General features: G+C 38.5%; 1 protein-coding gene and 1 long non-coding RNA gene across 3 annotated transcripts in view; one reads left to right on the top strand and one right to left on the bottom strand.

Annotated features, from left to right (window-relative positions):
* Positions 1-16,011, top strand: part of zbtb20 (zinc finger and BTB domain containing 20) — a 30,052-nt gene extending 14,041 nt beyond the window's left edge. The window contains exons 2-5 of one of the 2 annotated variants that reach the window (XM_015052810.1): positions 8,720-8,871; positions 9,710-9,756; positions 11,582-13,102; positions 14,785-16,011. In XM_015052810.1, the coding sequence (XP_014908296.1) occupies positions 9,735-9,756; positions 11,582-13,102; positions 14,785-15,320 (2,079 nt within the window). In that variant the 5' untranslated portion in view covers positions 8,720-8,871; positions 9,710-9,734 and the 3' untranslated portion in view covers positions 15,321-16,011. The remainder of the gene's footprint in view (positions 1-8,719; positions 8,872-9,709; positions 9,757-11,581; positions 13,103-14,784) is intronic. The other variant, XM_015052812.1, reaches the window with a different exon arrangement.
* Positions 15,344-22,351, bottom strand: LOC106959939 (uncharacterized). The gene is made up of 2 exons (XR_001427465.1): positions 17,968-22,351; positions 15,344-15,762 (listed from the first exon to the last, which is right to left on the bottom strand). It is a non-coding gene; the product is annotated as an uncharacterized LOC106959939 (long non-coding RNA).
* Between the last annotated feature and the right edge of the window lie 3,888 nt (positions 22,352-26,239).

Genomic DNA, 26,239 nt, shown 5'->3' with positions numbered 1-26,239 from the left:
ATAAAAATCCGTGTTGAGTTGGCCTTTTGTGTAGACAGTTGGCTAATAACGATTGCTCATCTGGTTTTCCCGACAATGCCTGGTTACGTAAGCACTGAAGAAGCCGCCACAATAACGATCTGTTAGCACCGTGAAAACACGGCTAACCATTAGCTGCTAACAATGCCAAATCTAGCGTCTGGATTAAAGGAAAAGGCTATTTCCCATGTTTCAATGTGTATTATTAGTTATTTTTTAGTAATAAAAGCACACTAGACTGACGTGAACATTAAAAATCTCAAACATAATATAAATATTCTGGTCCAGAACCTGATTACAGGACAAAACTTGCAAAACCTTTAGTTTCCAAATAAAATATTTCCACAAAACTATCAATAAAATCTCACTTGATCTCATTGTCCCAAACACAACATTCTGCATCATCTCATGATTTGTGAGCTGGGTGTACGGACACACCCATACTCATTACTGTAATAACCAGTAATGGATAGAAATCTCCTCCATAAGCACCTGTGTAGGTCCATGAAGATCTCTTATTGGCCTGTGAGGTCTCGTTTTAGAGAGCCAAAATGCCCTTGACTTGTGTAGTAGCTGTAGAGAGCCAGTTGCTGCGGACTCTTGTGCCTAAGCGATAACTCTTGAATTTAACATTATTCACTTTGGGGGGTGTATATCGGGGGGGGGGGGGGTCAGGGGGGTTTTTGGGGTTTTTCATATGGGGAGTCAGATGTTTCATTTTTGGTCAAATGCTCATTATTAAAAGCGGAGCCATTTGCCAACTCTAAGATTTTTTTGGTCAAATGCCTCTCTGTTCCATCACCAAAGCAACGCACAATATTTAATTTAAATGGCCCTGTGCCAGAGCGGGCTGCTTGTTTTCTGGTACTAGATGAGTCTTCATTAAAAGCAGAGAAAGAATTTCACTGATGGCACCGATTCTTCAGTGTTTATATGGACTTTGACTTGAAAAGTGTATTAGAAGTGCATTATCCCCCCTATCTGTCCAAGCACAATGAAGCTGCTGCAGACAACAGGTCATGGTGAAGCTGTTCTGCTAAAAAAAAAAAAATTACTTTAACCGTCTTCAAACTGCGTAATGTTTTGAAGTGTTTATTATTATTATATGCTTGAGGAATTCATTTGAAAGCCTCACATCCTGTCACAATGAACGCTTTTCTGTCGGACCGAATGCCTTAACAAATTAATCTGCTTTTCTGTTTGAGACGTTTTATTGGCAGTGGAACTAATCGGACACAGTCAGATTAAATTTAGGGTGCTTTACGGCGTCAGCACACGTCCCTCTGATGCAGAGAAACGCACAATCATAATACTGGTCACTCAAGCACTTTGAGCTTAACAGTGGTCATAACATTTCTCTGGTGTAATTACTGCATGACACCCTGACCGAAGAGGAGGAGGGTGTTTATTCATGTGAATTTGCCAAATGAATTATTTTTTTGTTTGTTTGTGTGTTTAAACTAAAGTCTTGAAGGTTGACCCTTCTCTTCTGTCCTCTTATTTTTAAAGCTCATAAAAATTCCAGTTTGTCGGAGTGTTTGTGAAATTTCTTTCAAACCAGAAGAGATCACTGTTTAATTTATTGAAAACTATAGCTTTAGTGACGCCCCCTAAGGTTTCACCCAAAGGAGAAGTAGAAATGAAAAAAGAAAAATGTAAATGTTGTGTGAACATGTTGGCTTCTCTTGTCAGCAGCCTACGTGTTCTTGTTGATGATTTCCAAGCGTCTGCTGTAAAGGCAAATCAATTAAATCTTGACACTGTGATTTGTTTTCTGCTGCCTTTTTTTTTTTTTTCTTGTAGCGTATACGAGTTAGATGCATTACTTAAGTGTTAAGTGCTTCGCAGCATTATAGAGAAACACTCAAAGGTAATAAGACACACGGTGCTCTGAATTACTTGGATTTAATCAGCAATCACAACTTTGTTGGCTGGAGATGAATAATTTTTAATAAATTATTATGGTGTAGATAGAGGAGTGCTGCGATCCTTCAGTGTTCTTTGACATTTAATTAGATTTTTTTTTCAACTTTTCTTTTGGAAACGTTAGTGATAGCAACGATTCGTGCCTGGATATTGTTTGTCAGGTGAACATAGCGTACCTTTAACAAACACGCCCTCTTCTATCCCCTATCAAACCTGCACCCTTATTGCCGAGCATTTCAAAGTGCCCATGCTTTATATATTTACACAGTTCGCTGAGTTGCACTGGATCCCAAAGTGAGAGAGCTTGATTTTGCCTGAATAGAAGACTGAAATGAATTATTACTCTTCAAACAGAAGACTAGAGATCGTAGAGGCTGCAAGCAAAAACTTCAACACAACACTCTTCGTGTGTGCGAGTCTCCATCGGATCCACCGAGATGCACCGAGGCGAAGACACGAGTTTCTCCACGGTGCCCTGTGGCCCCTTTGTCCCTAGATTTAAATGTACAAGGGCCCTTGAATATATGCCCGTAGTGTTTGTGCGCTGTAAGCATTATTTGCATATTCAACATGTACATTATTCACGTGGCTGATACCGCTCCTTTCATAATCGGGCCTCATGTGTCTCTTTTCAGACCCATCCCCCATCCTCACCATTTTAACCCCCAATCCCCCCCTCTTCTTGATTAACTAATGTCCAATTTGATGCAGCGTATTTCAGGAGCTTGTCACCTAATGCAGGCAGCTGATTAACCTGGAGTCTGGCTGGTGAAGTTGCAATCCCCGTCCTGTCTTAATTTTTTTTTTTTTTTTTTGTGTGTGTGTGTGTGTCTCTCGCCCCTCTTCTCCCCCTTCTCCTCCCCGTCCTCCGCCCCTCCTCAGCCTTTTGTTGTGGTGGCAGCAGCGGAGCATGCATTGCATTGGGGCGGTCTGAAGCATTGTGTCTGATTTCCAGCAGACAAAACTGACCTCTGGGGATTTATTGACAGTAAACTCCACAGAGGCAGACACAGAGTTGGGAGAGCGTAGACGCAGCTATAGAGGCGTGGGGTGAGTGGGGGTCGTTGGGGAAGGTTTGTAAGGAAAGAGGCGAAAAAAAAAAAAAAGGAGAGGGTGTTTGGGTCGGGGAGGCGGGGGGGGCACGGACGGACATGTAGACGTATGGAGCAAAAGAGTTTAGACACCAAGAAACAGGAAGCAGGTAGACGCAAAAACGGAGGGAAAAATCAATACGGCGGGCCGAGGGGTGAAAACATGTGGAATTAAGTTCGATTTCCAAATTTTTTTTCTTTCTATACTGTTTTCTATTGGCAAGTGAAAGAAAATGGCCGCCTCCTACGAGGATCTAATTAATTTTGAAGGATCATCAGCCCCTTTAGTCCGAGGCAGGGTACAGGAGGCAAGGGAGGGGAGGCAGACCCCTGGGCTGATTAGAATTCACTGCAGGTAGGCGCTGGCTGCTGCTCACCCACTGTGTCACGGCTAAAATGGAACCACTGTTGTGAGTGGCAGTCTGGGCAACAGTAGCCTGCCTTCCCCTGGCCTGCTCCTTTGTTGCCAGCATTCACCTCACTTTACCCCTCAGGCAGGTGAATCTACATGTCTGGATGGGAAAGGAAAAGCCAAACTGGGAATATATACACACACACACAGACCTACACACATGTTTGCATTGTCAGAAAACAAAGAATAAAGGGTCAGTGGCAGCAGGATACAGTTGCATCTTAAGTTAACCCCCGCAGGGAAAGCAAAAAGGTCAAATATTTACTGTTGGGGATAGATTTAGGTATTTAACTAAATATGTGTAGGATGACTACACAAAGGGCTACAAAATATAATATTTTTATTTGTTTGATTTTCACTAGAAAATAAATGAAAAACATTTCCGCAATGGGGGAGAAGTTCGTAGGTCGTTTAAAACAGTGATGTTATTAAAATTTTGACTTTTTTTTCTCCCTGTTCAGTTCAGACTGGAATTCTTTTTTGTTATTCATTAGAGGTGTAGCAATACACGCAGCGTATGAGATAAGACAAAATGCGATGTTGGGGTCATGATAATAACACAGGATCAGATTTTAGAAAACGTTTTTGAAAAACAAACAAAAAAAAAAATCTGGTTTTACTTTACCAGTAGAGTAAAGGCTCCAGTTGTATATAATATTCAGTGTACAGTTAAGTCCTAAATCATTGAAGATCTAAGTTTAATAGCAAACTTTTAATTTGGAAAAAATATTTCTTTCTGACTGTAAAAAATACAAATGTTTTAGAGTGGCCCAACAATAGTACTTACATATTTCTGACAACAGGTTACCAAACCACTTCAATGTGGAAGGAAAGATTTTTATCTTCTGGATGTTCAGATCTGAAGTACAAGTTACAGGAAGAGTGTTTTACCTATATTCACCTTTTTACAAAATACATTTAAAATATTGACACAGTAAAATTCTGCACATCAATTCAACTTTTCATTAATTCATACCTCAACATTAATAGCATTGACATTTCATCCCTTCTTACTTGTTTCTTGTTGAGAACAAACCATTTTATACCCATGTACGTAAAGTATGGTGAATAACTATTTTATTTTTTTTCTGTACAAACTTTGTTTAAAGGTGGCCACCCACCCTCAAACATCTGGAACTGCTCAACAAAGATAAATTGTCAGAGTGCAAGTGAGCACAAGCAAAAAAATTGGGGGTTAAAAATGTACTCTGTACATTGTTTCTAACAGGAAATGAGACAGACATCGCTCCAAATATATTAACACTCGTTAGTTGTACGGAAATCATTTTAAATCTAAATTTGCCATGTTTATTAATGGAGGTAGGCAATATGAGTTTAAAATTTTATTACAATATTTTGTGGTGCTGTTGTGACATCGACAAAAGTGCCGATATTACTTCTTTTTTCTGGGCACAGCAATCGTAGCACCACAAACTGAAAAACATTCCCATTTGCAATGTGCCTCTTTTGAAAACCAGTAACTTCATTTAATCCTATTTTTAAATTTATTGATATTTATTGATACCCTCATTGAAAACAATGGAGAAAATAATAATAATAAAGAAATAGCAATTCCGTCAATACAGACTCTTTTGGAGGTTTTAAACATCATAAGTTGGAAATTATTGTGAAAATATTAATTCAAAATTCTTAATATAATAAATTACAAATACATGCCCAACCCAGTTATTAATATGATATATTAATTATTAAACTCTGCCAATAAAGCTTATTCTCATTTCAATTCATCAAAATAAAAACTTAAAACGCTCTAAAACACTTTAGCTAAGTATATGGTTTTTAACTCCTAACGGTGGGAATCAAACGGCAATATGAATTGGCCAAATAATCGCAGTAAAGGATGAAATCTGCAGCATAAATTGCGGATAATCTTGTGATCCCTTGAGTTTGTGATGGATTCAAAACTGAGACTTTATCAGAGAATCTGTCGCGTTTTGTTTTTGTTTAAACAAATGACTTTTTACGCTGTGCAACCAGATTTTTTAGCATATTTTTTTCATACCCAAATCTTCACATGTAAATTAGTTCTGACTAGTCGTAGAAAAATTGTATTCAACAGTGCAGTTGCACCAGATTTTACAATCTTTGAGCTAAACATATATGCTACATGATTAAACACTTAGTTTATTTTCAACATGTTTACTAGAATTTTTCTTCATAAATAGTGAAAATACTTTACTGTACGGTAAGGGTGGAAGGTAGGCCAAAAAGGTATACAAATACATTTTCCCTCTAAGATAAGATTCCCCTGCATTAAAAAAAACCCAAACATTTTCTAAACAAATTTGAAACGTTTGTATTCAGTTGACAAATTGCGTCAAGCATAAATGACATTTCTTATGTTGGCATGCTTCAAAAAATTATACCTAACTCAGAATTAATTTTGTTTTTTTGAGTAACACCAAAGCTTAGTCCACATTTTCTACTTAACAGGGATAATATATCAATATTATGACATTTTTCAAACTCATCAAAATGATCAGTTTATCTTTAGCAAAGACTTAATTTGCAGCAGTCAAAGTAATTGTAAATTTTTTTCACCATGGTATTGCTTTCATCAACATCTTCTACATTATATACCTGTAATAGAAAAAAAATGCAGTCTTCACGGTGAACACAGAATGCGCCCACCGCTGAGAGCGGTTCACCTTAACGTGTTTTATTTGGATTTAAAGAATGCTATTTGAAGGTCACAGTGGTTTAAACGTGGTTTAGACCCTTACTGAGGTTTTGCTGTGTTCGTGTTTGAAAATAGAGACATAAACCGACATGTACTCATTCTGGTTTTCCTGCCAAAAATAAACTGATACAAGGTCTGTAGTTCAACTGTAACTCTTGACAAACTGCAGCAGGTTGAGCAGACAAACCAAATTGAGAAATGTTTACTTACTGTGATTTAGCATTAACAGCTATGTAGTTAGCATGTACTAGAGGAGGCGATTATTCCTGTAGTTCACTTTCGCTTGTATGGTTGTCTTCAAAATGCCTTATTTGCACATTTGTAAGGTGAAAAGTGGAGCTGTATTAAAAAGTTGGTGCTCTATGGTGATTAAAATATTCACGCTGAGCCTTCACCGTCTACTGCTCGCATCTGCAGGTACGATGTGGTTGACCAACAACCAAAAAAACCCCATCGTTTTTAATAGTAAGGTGGCTGAAGATGGCTTCAGTGATAATTTTATTTTCAAACATTGAGGCTAACCACTTCGCTACCATTCTATTTATTGACATCACTATTTCTTTTTATACTTTAGTTAATTTGTGAAGCTGCAGAAAAAAGAGGAAAGTGAAACTGGTGTATCAGACCAGCAGTGTAGAGCTAAGCTGTGTAGAATGTGCTTCACACATGGCCTCTCTCTCTCACTCTATCTGCTTTGGCAACTCGTCTGCACTTTCTAATTCTTTGCAATCTACTGCCACCATATCGCCCAACACCACCACATGGAAAAATCAAGAGATTCGTCGTGGTTTTACGTACAAGGGTATGGAGTGATTTATTTACAGTTGGCACAAAATGGTGGGAATAAATTGGCTTAGGGATAAACTGATACAGAGCCGTTAAAGTCCTTTAAAAGAAAATCAGATTCAGAAGATCCCAAAGAAAAATGGAAATCAGTAATGTTTAAGATAGACATTCTCAAGGCTGGTCTGTTTGGTGCACATGGTTAATTTAAACTTAATTACAGAGCCGTAATAGCGAGAAGTGTATGAAAATGTCATGGTTAAGGATTTTACTTTGAGGCGTCCTTTTGTCTTGACCAACCGTGCATTTGTGGTTGTTTGCTGTGACACAGAATGATCCATCTCAGTTTAGAGTGATTACCCTCTGCTGTTAAACACGCCATTACTTGTCCGCATCAATTAAGCCACATGAGAAGCACATTTCAGGAAACACACATAGGTGCGGTGAATTCAGAACTTCTCAGAGCGGAGCGTGTGGATTCGGGGTGACCAAGTGAACCGAATCCTTTATGTTTGAACATCTTCACCTTTGCTGTTCTCCAAGACATTATCCTTCACGGCATGGAAAGAGCTTCTCCTCTTTGAGGCACATCCATTGCCTAAAATATATCTGCTACCTTACCGCAGGAAAATCTAATATAGATACATTAATTTACCAGACGTGGTTGGGTTCTTCTTTAGAACTTCTCGAGAGCAGTGAAAGAATAATTTGTGTCAACACTAATGTGCAGGTCTGGTCAAATCCCAGCCCCATTCTGGATACTCAGCGGCCCGGTGTGGTTGCTGGCATTTCAGAAAGAGAGCACTTCAATTTAGTGTTGTGGCAAATGGAAGTGGAACCAAATGTGTTTTTTTTTTCACATTCAATTTACCCCACACACAAAGAAAATATATATTTAAGAGTGTCAGGTCAAACTGAACCCACATTAATGATAAGTGTGTAATTTCCAGATACTTTTAAAGCTTCGCTGGTTGTAGTACTTTAATGTATTCTGAACAATGTGACATTAATAAAAAGGAACGAGTCTGAAAATGATTTTCCTCCTGCTCTTATGTATTTTCCCAACTTGCCTGACTCTAAGTGATGTGTTAGTACGCTGTGGTTTATCTTACACCGTCTTTGTTGCCAATTTTTGGGGTCAAACATTTGCGTGCTAATGCGTTTGCCGAGTAGAAGAGCGATTGTGTCAGGCTTTCTTGGCGTCACCAAACCAGCACGTCACATGCCTCATGCTGTTGAATGCCTTTCTTGTGATTTCCAGTGAAAGCCTTGCATGTTTAATATTTGACTCATCTCTATTATATTTCAACCTAAATTTGCTCCACATCTGTATGCAGTGTTACACAGGCGTCAGTTTGGACTAAGGAAAAACCTATCATGATTTTGATTTGTTCAAAATCATTCTTTAAACAAAAGGCCACCCTTGAAATTTTGGAGAATGTAAGATTTTTTTTATTTTTTTTTTTTTGACAAGGGTGTGGCTTTGTTATCCTGCAGTTGAGAGAGAGATAGAGAGAGAGAGAGAAAAACTGGCACCAAAGGCAAAATCATTTTCAACCTTGATTTGTGATTTTGAAGTCATGTGATCACAGAAACGTCCACTCGCTTTGCCGTAAAAACTCTTCACACATCTGTTGCAGCACGTCTGTGGCAGATATTCCTGTTACTGTGGCTCTGGGTTCATTAAGGGAGTGGCAACATCGACAGGCAGAATGTGGCATTAAGATTTGTCTTTGTCTTTTCTCCCCCCCTCTCTCTTCCCCTTCCCCTCCTCTCCAAACACTGTAGCAGAGGAACACATGATTTGGACAGAGAAGACTGACAGCCTTGCCTAGCACCAGGCCACTGATCAGCCATCTCCACCAGCAAATTGACCCGCTCTTCATCACCAGCCTCACAAGCATTTTCATTTAAAAAAAAAAACAAAACATCATCTAACTGTGAGTAATGAGGCGACTTCATTTTTAATTTTTTTTTTTTACATCATTATTTTAATTTTGTTTAGAAAGTAAATGTGCTCGTAGTATGTCATTTAATAATAGCGCACTACTTTCTGGGTGAGATTTGTAATTATTTATTTAAGTGTTTTTGACACATATTGTGTAAAGATAGTTATGGTAAAATTCTGCCGAATTTTCACGAGCCTTTTTTTCCATTTTTCAGTGTCACAAGTAGGATTTTTTTTTTTTTTTTTTTTTTTTTATTACTGAGAAGTATTTTGGAAAAAACTCGGCCAAAGATGACAGCTTCAGTTAAAAACTGCACAATACTTGACAAGCATTACATGCCAACTAAATTAATTTTGTAGCAGCTTTAAATATCTCAGTTTTCCACTTCCTCCCTATTTCATTTGGATTTTCCTTTTTTTTTTTATCTGCTCACTGAGGGGGAAAAAAGCACATTAGGTTATCTCTGATCAGCTAGGGCACATTTAGTGTATTGAAGGGATAGTTAGAAAACGGCATCATCATGAACACATGGCTGACAAAAGAGGCCTGTTGTCCTTTTAGTCCAGTGCGCCACCTAAAGGCTGTTTTAGGCACTTCAGAATAACGCTGAACAGGAGCGCTTAATAAGAGAACCCTCCTAATTGTTCTTCGCTACGTTGAACTATAAGTTTTCTACATCATGCATAGTAATAAGCAGCAACATTGTGAATGTAAATAAAAACATTAATTTTTTTAGACATACTGTTTATGTTGTTAGATTTATTTGAATGATAATTATTTAGTTTGTTTTACTAGAACATATATCTATATATTTTTCTTTCTAATGTAGGTTTTTGTAAACCTGGCTGGCCAACATGTTACTGCCATGTGTAAAAGGTAAACATTTTCTTGGTGAACAGAACAAAAAGTTCCTTTATTTCAGTAATTCAATTCAAAGCATGTAATTCATCTTACATAAAATCATTACACAAAGACTGATGCACGTCAAGTGTTTATTTCTGTTTGTTTTTGATGGTTATAAAATGGAGGCGATCAGCCTGTGGCTTTGCTGAGGTGTTCAGGAAGCCCAGGTTGCTTTAATAAAAGCCTTCATTGTAGGTCTAGTGAATTTCATGTTCCTCTTGACATCACTCCGTTGATTCTCTGTAGGGATATTTTGCTGGCCAACGTAGCTCAGTTATACCATCGTCATTAAAGCAGGTATTAGTAGTGGGCAATGTGGGCTCCAAGTCCTACCTGATAATAAAACCAGTATCTCCCTGAACCGCGTCAGACAAGGGAAGCATAGCAATCTTGAATATCTTAATGGACAGCTGCATTGATAAAGCACATTAGACTAACAACAGCAGATGACTTGATTTCCCAAATCCCTTTTCTCTTCGCCTCAGGTAAGATGCTTCTGCTGTCGTCTCCGGTTCAGGGGCAGCTTAAGACGAGGAATGTAAAAGTAGTGGCACGTCATCCATGTTTTGTAAACTCACGACCATTCACCCTCCTTTCAAATTATACATGACAAAATGTCTAATCTGACTTATGTGATGTAAACTAACCTTAATCTGCTCGTGGTTAGGTTTCTTCTGCTGCCTCTGCGTCCCACAGTCCTTGTATTACCCCTTAAATTACAGTGGTCACAGGATTGGGAGTAAAGTATATTTTTGGGGTTGTTTGTAGTATGCCTCTGTGGAGTGCGTCACTGTAGACTCTGTAGACAGACTTAAATATGTAAGTAGATTTATTAAGCAATCCAAATGCAGATTAAGCAAGCCCAAAATGTAGAGATTAATGTTAGTTCAAATTTAGAGACCGGTTGGAGGGACAAAACCAATAAAGTTTTGTCCCTCATTTTCCAACGTAAGCATATTATCGCATTCACGTGTCTTTTTTGGGTCATATTGTCTTCTTGTCCCTCAGGAATCTTCCTCGTGACTGAATGTTTTCCCGATCATTCCAAAAAGTTATTTTGTTTTGCCCAGACAAGTACATTACTCATAGCATGAAGGTCTCGATTTAGGCCTGTTGCTGAGACATAAAGATATAAACTGTTTTCAGACATTACACAAGTACCTTTCTTCTTCTCCAACCTTTATTTAAACAGGATGAAAAAAACTCCCTGGGATTGCAAGAGTGTCCTGGCAAGTGACGGCAACACAATTACAGTAATTACTTACAGATAGACACAGTGTCTTTCAAGATGGATATAGATTTGTAATAGTGGTATGGTTCACCTCCCTGCCGTATGTCTGGACATAATTTATTGGCCGGTGTAGACCGTAGACTGAAATCATTACTTGGAAGTGGCCACTGATTCCTGCCACCATCTACGTTTTGAGAATCTTCCCCAAAGTCTCCAAAGTGCTTCACTTCACAATAATCTCAAGGCTGTGGTTTTTCCTGTTCATCTACCACATAATTTCCTTCCACTCAACTTTCCATCAATTTGCTTGGATATGGCACTCTGAACAATCTGCTGCTTTACCTTTAACAGCTTATCTTCAGTGATTGACACCTTACCCATGATTCTGTAGGTTCCAAATTCATCTTTTAGAAAATATATTTCATCTTTTGAATTGAATTGCTGAAATACACAAAGTTTTTGAAGATATTCTAATTTTTAGACTTGCGCCAATTAATCGGGAGGTCCGAACAACGTTTCATGTTACGTATTAGTTTTTCAGGGAGTTTTATTGCTCTTTCTTTCCAGGTGACATCAGTTGCAAGGGGATGACCGAGCGCATTCATAACATCAATCTCCACAACTTCAGCAATTCTGTACTTGAGACCCTCAATGAGCAACGAAACCGCGGGCACTTCTGTGACGTGACCGTTCGGATCCATGGAAGCATGCTGCGAGCTCACCGGTGCGTGCTGGCCGCTGGAAGCCCATTCTTTCAGGACAAGCTGCTCTTGGGCTACAGCGACATCGAGATCCCCTCTGTGGTCTCAGTGCAATCCATCCAGAAGCTGATTGACTTTATGTACAGTGGAATCCTGCGGGTTTCTCAGTCAGAAGCGCTACAGATCCTCACCGCTGCCAGCATTCTGCAGATCAAGACCGTCATCGATGAGTGCACCCGCATCGTGTCCCAGAATGTGGGCCTGGCTGGTCCGGGGGGGTTCCCTGTGATACCAGGAGATTCTGGCCAGGAGACGCCCCGTGGCACACCAGAGTCTGGCACCTCTGGGCCCAGCAGTGATGCAGAGTCAGGCTATATGCAAGTAACATCACAGCAAAGTGTAGATCGTACATACACATCCCTGTACTCCTACCCCGGCCTGTCTCTGCAGAATGGCACCCGAGAGCGGTCCCTTTACGTTAACCCCCTGTCAGCAAATTATGATCCAAGCAATCAGAAGGACCAGCAATCTCAAGATCCGCCCTGGATAAACCGCATCCAGGAACGGTCCCAGCAGGTGGAACGCTTCATGTCCAGTGCAGAGTCCACTCACTGCCGCAAGCAACCACGACCGGTACGCATCCAAACAGGAGGGATGCACATAAAGCAGGAGGCCGAAGACGAGTTCACCTGCTACGACATGGGGGACTGCCAAGATGACACTGACCACAACGAGGGCGTGGAGGGCGAATCCAAGGTTGAAAACTTTGACTCAGGGGTCAGCTCCTCCATCAGCACAGAGACGGACACCATGGAGCAGCAGCCGTACCTGACGAGCTTCAGTCGAGACGCGGTTGGGGAAGGGCAGCAAGGCATCGAAGGAGCTCCAGTGCAGATAGAGGTCAGCGACTCGTCCCCAGAGCGGATGCAAAAGACGGAGGACGGGGACACTTCCCACAGCACTAGTGACAGTAGCATGATGCATCCCCTGCCAAACTCAGTCAAACTCAGTCCCATGTCCCAGTACATGCGCCAGATAGAATCACACACCAGCAACCTGAGGATGCCGATCACCGTGCCCAGCAATTCCCAAGTGATGGGCACCGCCGGAAGCTCCTTCCTGCCCACACTCTTCCCCACGCAGCCGTCTAGAGACCACAAGCCTTTCCTTTACCTTCCTGGCCAGCAGCAGCCCCAGTTCGTGGCAGTGCCGCCACCCGCAATGCCATCATTCCCGAACCCCATGTCGGTACCGCAGGCTCCATCTCAGCAGCAGCAGGCTGCAGGAGGGATTGGTCCGGGGGAAAAGAAGCCCTATGAATGCACTCTCTGCAGTAAGACCTTTACTGCCAAACAGAATTACGTCAAACACATGTTTGTCCATACTGGTAAGTCGAAATGTTAAAATATACATGTTGCATGCTCAATCATATAAATATTTCATTCAGATTGTAGCTGCAGACTTGGAGTGTAGCAGAATATAAAAGGTTCATCATATGTTGAAAAGAGCCATATTTAGTTTTTTTGTGAGCTGTTGTATCAGATTATGGCTTCACAGAGATCAGCAGATTGGGTTAGAATGAGGCATGGTTTGATTTTAAACCAGGTATGGTTAAAAGGTAAAAAGTTAGGTCAAAGGTCAGGTTAAAGAAGGTAGTAATTTTAAAGATTTTCAGTATACAAGTTTTCATTTCAAAACGGTTTTAAAGAGCTCGTGATTACGATAAAGTATGCCTGTATTTACACCTATATTTGTTATTTTACATATTAACATAAAAGTAAAACTAAACCATCAGAGCCATTTGGATATGTTATATATACATTATCAAAAAATTCAAAACTATTCCTTTAAAACAAAATATGACTCAGACTCAGAAACAAACTGTATGAATATCTTACCATCTGCACCAGTCACACTACTTCGATTAAATAATAAAATTGTAAGTATTTGGCACATAAACTGAATGACAGACTGATTAAGCTGCCTTATAAAATAATATTTATACGGTCGCACCTGAAAAGTGTCTTTATCATTTCTACTTGACTTTACAATGTCAGTAGAGTTCCTTCTTTAAACAACGTCAACGTCATCAATTTGGTACCGGGGAAACCATCATCACAAAGGAAAAGAATCAAATATCATATAATTAGATGGGCCCATAAAAAAGCCTTCTCAAACAACCATTATTATTCATTACAGTCCATTTCCTGTCCAGAACCACTCGCTTTGGAGGCTACTGACAGAGCAGCATACGGAAGAGATGATAAATCATGGATCGATCACTCAACAAGATTAAATCTGAATAATCTATGGCAACCAAGGATTAATTATATTTACAAATTTTGTGAGAAAGAGGTTTTCTATTAGGTAAAACCGTGTTTTTAAATTGAAGCTTTCCCCATATTTTCTGCAGCAAGCAGCACATAGTGGAATAAACAAATTTAAACAAAGCTAGCTCAGGTTTACTTAACTTCTAGCTTAAGGTGTTTCTGCACACAATCCTGCAACATAGTCCATATATAGAGACTGCTGGCAACATTTCAGGAGAATTAAGGGTCAAAAAATGGACTTGACTCTCTTCCAAATCACTTATTTGCTCATTGTTTTGTCTTTAATAGCTTGATATAAGCTTTTAGAAAGCTTGATATACACCCTACACCATGAGGATGCTGAAATCCTTCATTAAAAATGACCGCACCACACAGATTTTGACATTTCAGTCAAAGCCCTCATCAAGTTGGCTGTTTACACGATGAACAGATGGAGCTAAATTAGCTCTAGAAACGAAGATGGGAATAGAATGGGGAGGTTAAGATTTGCACAGTTTTCCCAGGAGTGATGCAAATAGTACGCTTTTTTTTCTCTCTAAAACTAAAGCATAATTTTAGCATTGCATTTGGAGTACATTTAGACACATGGCAATAGAATAACACTGAAGCATGTTCAGATGTAATTGTTCAGACACTGCAAATGAGTACTCCTCTCTAATGTGCAAACCTTATTGTTTCTGGTGGTGGTTGGGGAGGGGGCTTCAGTCTCTTAATGCGTTTGTGTTGTGTGCACATCCAGGTGAGAAGCCTCATCAGTGCAGCATCTGCTGGCGCTCGTTCTCCCTGAAGGATTACTTAATTAAACATATGGTGACACACACAGGGGTGCGCGCCTACCAGTGCAGCATCTGCAACAAGCGCTTCACCCAGAAGAGCTCGCTGAACGTCCACATGCGGCTGCACCGTGGAGAGAAGTCCTATGAGTGCTACATCTGCAAGAAGAAGTTCTCACACAAGACCCTGCTGGAGCGCCACATGGCCCTGCACAGCAACGCCAGCGCCATCACGGGGCTGTCTGTGAGTGTGGGCACCCCGGGCCCGGTCTCCATCCCAATGCCGATAGCCGTCCCCGAGCCCGGAGCCGGAGTTGTGGCCCTCGCCATGCCAGTGAGCGGCGGCGCCGGAGTAGGGGCCGGGGTTGGAACGGGAGTGGGTGTAGCTGCCGAAGCAAGCTGCCAAGAAGGGACCACCTACGTGTGCTCCGTCTGCCCTGCCAAGTTCGACCAAATGGAGCTCTTCAATGACCACATGCGAATGCATGTCTCCGATGGATAAGTACAAATTTAAAGAAAAAAAAAAAAAGAAACTTATTTCTGAAAGAATGACAAATACAATGGCACTAGATTTTCCTTTTCTTATTTTGAGGTATGAAGAGTAATGAGTATAGACACTGGCACATTAAGTTTCCCCAAAAAAAAGTTTTCTTTTTTTTTTTTTCCTGTTATTCTAAAAGAAAAAAAGATGGTGGCCTTAAGGCTCAGTGGTTTGATATTGATCTACTGGATGGATCCAAACTACGGGCCTCTAAATGTATGCTTTCCTAAAATACTGATTTATGTGTTGAACACTACCGAAAGGCCTACGAAAGAAACACATACACACAAACACACCTTTAGTCTAGATACGTCTGAATGACTTTAAATGAGCAAATATGTTTGAATGTTTGTGATTTTTGCATATAAGTCTGTCTCTTTTATTTGTCCAAGTGTGTGCGCGTCTGCGCGTGTGTGTGTGTGTGTATTGCTATGACACATGAATCATGGCAGTTGTGAATCCATATTGACCAGTTTGGAAACATAGATGTCCAAGCTTACTGTGGTATAATTTTAAACAACGATAACAATAAAAGACAAAAAACTGAAGAAAAAAAAAACCTGGGGTTGGGCTACATATTCCCTCTAAAAATACTGATGGTCACAAGATTGCCTTCTTCTATCAAATAAAAAAAGGAGAGTACTTAATTTGACACTGGGTTTTATTTATTCCTGTGGTATTAAGGGATTATAATGCAGCTGTTGTCAAGGTACCAATTTTAATTATTTTACTTAATTGTAACCTCCCGTCCAAAGCGATGGGGAAAGTGATTATTTCTCACCTGTTTTATGATTATTGTCCATGAATTTTGACGGTCAAGATAACGTTTACTAAATTTTTGTGTGTTGAGACAGTATTTGAGCAAAAATATGTTTCCTCTTTTTTTTTTTTTTTCCTGGAGTTTAGAGTTTTACTCATTTGCATACACTGCCTTTTTAATATCCTAAGACTGTTAAGGCTACTTAGATTTCTTCCACTGCAAAACATACGAAAAAATGGAAGAGTCTTCTGCTGATGGTTGTGTGTGTGTTTTTTTAGCCTTTTTCACAGTTAAGGCAGGCTGGAATATGGGACTAAACTCTCTCCTTCATAATTGCTGCTCCTCAACCTGCACCCGACTGTTATGGGATATAGATTTAGAGGAAAAAAAAAAAAAAAAAAAGGATTTGTCACTTCAACTATTGTTGTTATTGAGTAGCCTGTTTGGTTTTAATCTCATAATTGAATTACAGTTTCGCGGGGAGGGGGTCGGACGGTTGCCGATTGGATCGGTGTTGTGAAAGATGGCGCAAATTAATTTTGAGTCGGACTAAAAAGCAAAATAATTGCCGCCCTGAACCTAGAACACCTGTGTAACCTGTTCATTACGATTGCGGAGCTGTTTCAGCAGGTGGGAGCTGAGTGCATTACTCTTCGTGCATTCTCTGTCTCTCTCCCTCTCTCTCTCTCTATCTTTCTCTCTTTCTCTCGCTCGTCGAAGGCTCAAATGGCATGCAACGTTTTGAAAGGAAATACAGTCTGAAAGCAAAACAAGTAGCTCCCATCAATCGATAGCACGCTGTTTCATGATATACCACAAGCTGCAGATGGACTGTGTGGAAAAACAGCATACATTCCCAATTTTCCCAAACACCAAGACACAGCATGTGTAGAGTAGATGTGGAAGCTTGTGTGTTCATGTTGTCTCATTCATGCATTGCGCTACTTAAAGTTAATTACAGATATATTTTTAATTCTTTTACATTGATTTTTTTTTAATCCAAAATAGGTCTCTCACACACATGTGTTTATATATATACACACACACACACATACACACAGAAAAACACATGCACACGTGCAACTGCCTGCAACTGCAACCTGAAGGATTTGCTTCTTTTAAAGCGAGCAAACACTTTCAGTAGTTGTACGATAAAGCGAGTAACTAACTGCATTCAGGGAAGTCTTCAAAAGACCTCCTGTCATTTCAGAGAAAAAAAAAAAGTGCTATTTTGCACATTTTCTTAAAATGCCTGTGCTTAATATTTAATCGTTTTCCTTAAATGAACTTTCTTTTATTCAATTTCAAAGGAAAAAAAAAATCTTTTTTTTATCTTGATAAGTGGACTGCATTATTTTCTTGCATATATGTTGCACTGCTTAAACCAATAAGTGCACTACTGTTAACAGAGATATAGTTTTAGAAAAGAGATTTTTTTTTCTTTTCGTTTTTTTAAGAGTTCACATGAATAGCGGTGTTTCAACTTTTTTTCATTTAGTAAATTTCTCAATTCTCGGCTTTTGTTATGGCTTGCCGTTACCTTCAGTATATTCTCGTGCCGTGTTAATGCAAGCATTTATTTTATTTAACCATTGTGTGTGCTCATCTATGTTTAAACCTTTGAAATATTCTATCGTGTCAGTTCCCTATAAGAGTTTATTTGATTTCTTTTTTTCTTTTTTTAGAAACAGTGCAGAAATTTCCTATGAGAACATCCAAGCCAAACAGCATTAACAGTGAAACAACAGTAATAATAAAGAACCTCCCGTCAAAGTCTGTTGGCGGAAGTAATATTATATTATATTATTAATAATAGATTTATAATATGTGTGTATATGTGTAAATGACGTGTGTGTGTGTGTGTGTGTGTGTGTGTGTGTGTGTGTGTGTGTGTGTGTGTGTGTGTGTGTGTGTGTGTGTGTGTCCTGGAAAAAAAAAACAAAAAACTTTCTGTTGTGATGGAGTGCAGCTTCTTTGATATCAGTCCGTCACTAGTGCACAGTCATGTCTCTTTCCTTCGGTGTTTGTGTGTCAGTGAGCGTCTGTGTGCGGTAAATAGCCTAATCAAATTGTTGATAAGTGGAATATCTCAACTGTAGGGCTTCCTTTGCAATATGCAGCGCAGGTACTATAAGAAAACAGCTCTCCAAACCTTTTTGGGCTAATAAGGCACCTGTAACAATTCCTTGGCTTAGGCCAGCTGGCACGCATCCTGCTCCAGCTTCTTTAGCTTGATGAGAGAAAATAAACACTTGTAAGAAAAGATCTTTGAAAGTGTGTGGTTGGTCCTCAGTAAAATTAGCATGTTATTGAACATTTGATTGGGCCTGTCTCTATGGTGTGCATAAAAAAAAACCTATGAAGTGTATGGTTCCTATTCGGTAGCTGTTGTTGCCTAGTTGGCAATATTGCTGCATGCTAGTGCTACATTTGTCTCTACACAGCACGTGGAGGGTTAAATCTCATGCCTTAACAGACAATGCACTAAATAGAAATATGTAAGCAACTGCCGAGATCTCTTTCCAACAGTATCGCCACTCGTATGGCACAACGCAGCTCGTGATGTTCGTCGTCCGTTCAAGTTCCAAACACTGCCAAACTAACATCATCACTTTTTCCAACGAAAATGAAAAAAAAAAAACAGAAAAAAAAAAGAAAGGAAGGAAGAAAGAAAGGCAGAGACAGAGAGTCAAACTGTTTCGGTGTAGTGGGTGTGTTTCGGTGAGCTAACATTCCTTCATGGCACCTAAATTTCTACGTACGTGTTTTTATGTGAACACCTATATCAAATGCACTATTGACTGTAGCTAGATGAGTACAACCAGCCTTGTGGTATCATTGGTCTAAATAGTAGTAGCTTGGTGTTGGTTTTTGAGATGTTTGGTTTCACAATTACACTATGAGTTCTTTCTCGATCACTTATATTTAATTCTTTTTCTCATGTTGTTTTTGGAATAACAAAAGTAGCCAATCTTCATGTGACCTGGGTGAGGGCTAGAACTTGTCCCATCGGTGGCTGATTTCTTGTATCATAAGGTGTTTGATAGGAGACGAGGTTTGGAAGAGAAGGAACCTTTTTGCTCCAGTGTGTCATAATGTGCTATAGCATACGCCCCATTTCCCCTTCCCCTTGTTGCATTAGCATCACGTGTCCTTCACTGTCCATAGTTATATATTCCTTAGATTACTTCGGCTAATTGTGGTGGTGCTTAATTCTTCTCTCGGTTGCAAAAAAAAAAAAAAAAAGTTAAATTTTAGTGCCTTGCGAAAGTTGTCGTGCCCTTTGAACCTTTTCACATTTCCTCACATTACTACCACAAACTGCAACAAAATCTTCTGGGATTTTACAACAGACCAACAGATGGTAGTGCGTGACTGGGTAGTGAAGAAATAAATTATACATGGTTTTCAAATGGTTTCATAAATAAAAATCTGTGAGTGTTGTGTGTGTGTGTGTGTGTGTGTGTGTGTGTTAGGGATTGGTATTTATTGCATCTTTAATCATTTTAGAGACATTTTTTAACCATTATTTTGTCTTCGTAACGGAAAACTCTAATTGCAAACTCCAAAAACTGTTTTTTTTTTTAGCACTTTTGGTTCCTTGAGAGCGTCAATAAAAATCTGTTTATTTGAAAGTATGAATAAAAGTAATTATTGATACAGCTGCCTTAATTAATGCCGTAGCGTAAGAAAGTAGTCTGATAATGGGTAAGTTTTATTTTTAAGAGACATTTGTAGTAGTTTTCCTAGGAAATAGCAAACAGTAATGGTCGTAAAAGTAAAGGTAACATTGAAAATCAATATTTACATACTTTTTATTGTTATTTTTGTCATTGTCTCAAATTTAAGAGAAGAGTTTCTGTCCATATTGCCTATCCTTACATTCGGCTCCATTAAGTTGATGTTTTTGTTGAACAACTAGAGAATGAAATTTAGTGCAAACTTTGTTGCAAAATAGCTGAAAGCACTCATAGGATTACTCTCCATGGTTCACCTGCATGTGGACAATCCACTGACTCTCAGTTGGATTTAGGTTATGACTTTGACTGGTCCATTTTAAAACGCAAGTATGCTTTAATATAAGCAATTCGGTCAAAGCTTAAATTATGTTTTTACTCTCGTTGCCCTGCTGGAAGTTAACCTCGTTCCCAGTATTTTACAAACTGTATTTAACTCCATCCAGCCTTTTATCAAGCAGCATCCCCACAGCAAAATGCTGCCGCCATCATATGTCATGTAACATTTCCACACTGCTTTATAAAGCTCCACAAGTTAATCAGAGATGAATTGTGTGTTTTCCTTGTTCTTCATTAGTGTTCTGTAGAAACCTCTGGATTTGGCTGGATTTTTAAGGTGTCGCTGTAATGAACATGAGGGCGTGTGACATTTATTTTCTTCTGCTTCACAGTGCTACACTACCTTGTGTTGGCCTATCAAATAAAATTCCACGAAAAAAAAACAACATAAAAGTTTGTCAGTTTAATGTGTAAAAATCCATAAAGGTTAAAGGGTAATAAATACTTAGCAAGGCATTTTAAAGGTTGTTGCAACATTATCCTGAAATTTATTCCTCGTTTCCTCAATCGTGCTTCTTATAGTTGTAGGTCTAGACCTTTCTGTTCGCGACACGCTCGCATATTCTCCAGAACGATAAAAAAAAAGAAAAACATATTGAAAAATAGATGATAGCCTTGAGCCTGCAGCCGTTTGTGTTGTGTTTGAAATATATTCCTGTTTGTTTTGTTTATATTAGCGTAGAGACACAGGGTCTACAGTACATTGTTGTCCTTCTTGCAGTAGGTTTAAAATTTCACTGTTGAAGTTGATTATTTCAGAACTCTTCCTGCTTCTCTGGTGGTCATTGTGGTGTTGTTCATAGCATTTTTGCGTGGCTGAATTAAAGGAGTAGTCTGCTTTTTTTTTCTTTTTCCTACCGTGTACTTATATATCCATGTATGCTTCGCATTGAGGTGAGAAGATGGATCGTTTCAAGCGTAGAACAGGGTCATTTTAGTCTGAAAAGCATGGGTCCGTCTCTCAGTCTGTCTTCACACATTTTAAAGTCAGATTCTATTTTTATCCAGGCAAGTCACACAATTCAAAGTAGACTACAAGAAGCACCACTCACACAGTAATAAACTGCATTTTGTCCTTCCAGTGCATATAAGAGTAAAATGGTTACAAATATGCTATATATATTTTGAGTATCCATCTCCATGCAGAAAGAGAATACATTTTCAGATAGTTTGATTAAAAAACAAATCCTAACTGCAGCTAGAGTATTACTGTACTTTGTGGGATATAGGGAGTATGCCTAACAAGTGCCTACCAGAACATGCAGCAACTATACACAGAATATTCATAGTTTTTCTCTCCTGCGTTGCACAAATACAGTATATACGCTATTAAGAATATACTATTTATACTAGTACAGCTGAAAACCTAGTGCTTGTGAGTGCAGCAAATGAGAACCCTTTAAAAAAAAAAAAAAGAATACCTGAAATGTTTTATTCATATACAGTAAAAGCTACATCTGCGAGTTTTCGTTTCGTTCGTGTGTTACGTTCGTACCATCTGGAGGATTTGAAGATTTAAAACGCAGTCATGCTCGTTTAATTAAATAGTAGTAGGGTTTGATTTTAGCTCAGAAGCTCAGCTTGGTTATTTCTCTCTTTTGTACGGAAGGCTGTTTGAGTTTTTCTTCTTCTTCTTCTTCTTCTTCTTCTTCTTCTTCTTCAGTTTACATTTGCAAACAAGCCATATACTGGAATGTACTGTACGAGTGGGGAGAGCGGGCAGTGGTGCTATGTGAGCAGCAGGGGGAGACACGGGAGCTGGACGGAGGAACGTTTACACACCTGCCCGTCACAGCGACATAAAATCCAGGTTTAATCCCCGGATATTTCATATCTCCCTGTTGGTAAATAATGCCATTTTGCAAGATTATAACAGCGTCTACGAGCACAGCAGTCGCTGGTTAAACTCGTACTTTCTTGTTAATGAATGTGATGGTTTGCAGTCTGTTGGAGGTGGGAAGCTGCTTGTAGTCCTTAAGTTGGTTTCAAAGTCCAGAGCTTTGATAACAAGGCACCTACACATGCAAGCCAAAGCCCAATTTCCTCACAGGGATCCTTTAGGTTTTATTGTAACTTGCAGCCTTGTTTATGTGTAACTGGGAGCTATAAAGATCTAAGCAGTGAGCAGTGTAGATAATTTGTACTGTATGCTTGATTGGCACAATTTTAGAATTTGGAGACAGAATGGGAATTTTAAGGTTTTGGCTTCGGGTAAACACATTTTTGCGTGCACAGCAGCCTCTTAACTGGCTCCGACGAGCAACACGAAAACAAAACTGAAAGAAAAATAAACACAAATCAAGTTACAAAACTGAGCTTCTGCAAGATGAAAAGGTTTTGGGATGGCTTATTATTCTGTCCCCTGTGGACTAATTACCCGGTTTTCTCTCCAACCTTCTCCAACTTGGTTGTCATGCCAATTTCCGGAAGGGGTGCACTTTTAAATTGTACCATTATTCTTAAATTAGAAGTGAGAAACGGGAACAGAAGAAAAAATATAAAACAGATTTAAAATGAAAACTTTGTGTGGACCAAACGAGAAGCTCGTGATTGTTTCCATTTTAAATCTTTAAATCCTCCACAATGCGTCTTTTTGAAGTAAATAGGAGAAAACAGCTATGATTAAAGACATGGTTCATAATTTTTGAAGTGAACTTCGGTTGCAAATTAAACACGATATCACACCTGCATGAGACACGCATCCTGTGTGTCTTTGTTTAATAGAAATCCGGATTAGTTTTTCCTGAAGCTGAAGCTAACGGCTGGTCAGAGTGGACAAAAATAAAACTCCAATCTTAACAACATCATAATGGTTTATAAACCATTAATAACACTGGCAATGCCCTAACAATCTCTTCCTATGTAAACAGAGGTACATGAAATGCATCTGGTTTGAGTAACTGCCTGCTATTAAGGTAAATTTTAAAATAATTTTAAAAAAAATTATAGTGGCATAAGTGGATGCTATTTTATTCCTTTACTTTTTTGCCAGGCAGTTGCAGAAAACTAGATTTTGTATTTGTTTTTTGGTCTCAGTATGTGTTTTACAAAGGAAGAAACATTGCATCCTCCTCCCATTTTCCTTATAAATAACCGTTAATTTCTTTGAAAATAACCCCCCAGTCTGCAAACTTGATGACTCAATTATGATATATTTGAGCTTTAAGATAATAAAAGTCCCCTTTGGTCTTGGCCCTTCTTGGTCTAGCCGTAAAACTCAGCTTCCAGCTCCAGCTAATCCGGATTTATTGTAAACGAAGGCGCCAGTGGAGTTACTGCAGGTTAGATATTAACTGTTTGTTACCAGAGCATCACTCCAGCACTCTGAACTGTCCATTTAACCAGAGACACGCGTAGTTTCATAGCATATAGGCATATAGGCAATGTCATCTATCTAACCGTTACTTCTCAGAAACAGTGTCTGTTCAGGTTCTACAGATATCCAGATTCTGTTTTGACTTTAAGCTTTACAAACACAGTGAAACAGCAGATTATAAAGTATAAGACAGCGATACTAAGCTATAACAAAATCTACTTTCTATTCACTATATGAACATGCAGTTATTAGGCTACCCCTGTTTTCATCAGTCGTCGTCCTTCGATGACCGCGGTGGATCACCCCTCTCCTTTAGCAGAGCACAAACTCTTTTTTTCTTTTCTTCTTTTTTCACAGTGATTAGGGGACTCAGCTGTGTTTTAGCCTCTGAAGACTCGACTCTTAAGGCTTTTATTTTTTTTGTCTTTTCAGTCACTGTGGCCTTTTTATGGCTTAGTTCAGCCGGATGAGACAATTAAGTTTTGAAGTGTGCAGCAGCGTAACTAAACACATACATTCCTGTCTTCAGTCCAGCACATTCCAACTTCAAGTCTGGCATTTGTTTCCCACTCTTAAACCACCTGATATCAAATCAGTTCGTTTTAACGGCAAATCTGTTCCATACTCCCGAGAATATAGTTCAAATAACGCTTGAGTAAAATTTGCATTTCCCTTACTTTTTAAGAAAAAAAAAAAAAGAAAAAAAAACCTGATCCGTTATTCAAATTCTTCGTAAGATCTCATAACCTCTTAAGCTCTGAGCACAGCTTATTCTTGTGCGGACTGGTTTTATAGGCAGCACGCACTGTTCTATTGCTCTGTTTCTCTTGGATGTGTGCATCACGTTTTTATCGTGCAGACGCATGAGTTTTAAAACAAAAACAACCCAAAATACAAATGGAAAAGTCGAGATCCTTGACGCTGCTGCTGCTGTCTCAGCCAATTCGCCTGGCTTTGATTAGAGATTTCTAGCGCGATTCTGAAAGTTGTGGTAATTTGCAAATTATTAGGAGATACTTAAAAAAAAAACTGTACAAGTTTTTTGTTTTCACAAACCAAAGAAGGGTTAGGATAACTTCAGTTTTTGAAGAAATTCCTTTTTTCTTTTTTTTTTTTATGTGAGTAGGGTTCCTGCAATCAAACTCGATTGCTTAAGTTTTCTTTTTTTGTTTTCTTATAGATTTTGGCAGGATGCTTGTGAAACTGCGTGTACGCTTTGTCACTTGATTGGTTGTTTATAGTTTTGTGGATTGTGTTAATTGCCTATCGTAGACCAAAATAGACTATCCTTTTTTTTGTTTGTTTGTTTGTTTGTTTGTTTTAAATGAGAAATGCAACAAAACATAAAAATGAATCCGACACAGTAGCTGTGATGTAAACTTATGGCATGTTGAAACATGTATCAGATTGTAAATGTTGCATTGTTGCTCGGGCAAAACGTGATATTCAATAACGTGTTGGTTTTCTTCACACACACACACACACACACACACACATTTTGCAAACTATTGTACACTTCTTTTCTTCTCCATCATATGGGATTACTTCAGATTACTTTGTCCGATTGTTTTTTTTTTTTATGTATTTCTGTGTTTTTGTAATAGAATTTTTTTAATAAGGCTGTCCCTAAAATACTAATCTGACAATGTGGATTAGAATAGATTCAACCATTTATACTTGAGATGGACCAAGATGTTAATTTTGCACATATTTGTAGGTTGTTTTTTTTAAGCCAAAAAAAAAGAAGAAGTAATCATTCACATCTTTCAATCTGAGCAGTTCAAAAAACTCAAATTTAGTCAAGGTTAAAAAGAAATCATCACCTGACAATATGTGAACAAAAAAAAAAAAAACTACACTGAAACCAAATTAAGCGATGGATTTATCCATCACAATGCAATCCAAATATGTGATGAGATACCATTTTTTTTATAACCAATTTTTTATAATAAAAAAAAAAATAACACATGTCGTCTGTGAGATGAATGTAAAAACATTTGGGGAATTTCGGTATTTGACCACAGACTATAATTCATCACTGTAAAAGTCTGCTGTATGCTTCCTTATCCTGTGGTTTCAAAATAGGAAAATTCAATTATCGTACTTCATTTCGTGTTGTACATCTGGGCCGAAGATTTCAACAACGACAAAAAAAACACACTTATAAACCCTAAATTTCATGTTCCCAAATAACAAAACAACAACAACAAAAGCAGCTTAAATTGATTTTCTTTTCACTTTTTTATGAGGCTTTCTGCTGCCATATCATGTATGTAGATGCTTTTGTAAACATGCACTTAAGTTAAACTATGAGATGTGCATTGAAATATATGTATATTTTGTTTAGGCTCTTTTTTTTTCTTCTTCTTTTTTAGCGTGATATATCATTATTTCCCTACAAATTATTTCTCGGATACAATTCTGAACTTGGCAGAAGTGGAGCTGTTGTAGTAAAGGTAGTTTTAACATCAAAACTAAGCAACCCTGAAATATATGCTGCAGTAATGTGTTTTCACTTTGTCTTTTTTTTTTTTTTGATAATTTATGCTCCAAGTTGGTCTGTATTTTAATATTATTATATTATTATTATTGATGTTATGAAAAAAAGCTTGTTTGAAATGTGTTGACTGCTGTTTTGAAATAGGAGATTTTTTTTTTTTTTTTTTTTTTTTTTTAAATGTTTTTTTAAAGGTAGTTTTTATTAAATTTGGTAAAAGCTGGACCTGGG

This window comes from Poecilia latipinna, unplaced genomic scaffold (genome assembly GCF_001443285.1).
Source record: "Poecilia latipinna isolate Pla-1442-1.1 unplaced genomic scaffold, P_latipinna-1.0 Scaffold1135, whole genome shotgun sequence".
Taxonomy (NCBI): Eukaryota; Metazoa; Chordata; class Actinopteri; order Cyprinodontiformes; family Poeciliidae; genus Poecilia; species Poecilia latipinna.
This window is presented reverse-complemented; position numbering and strand designations above follow the sequence as displayed.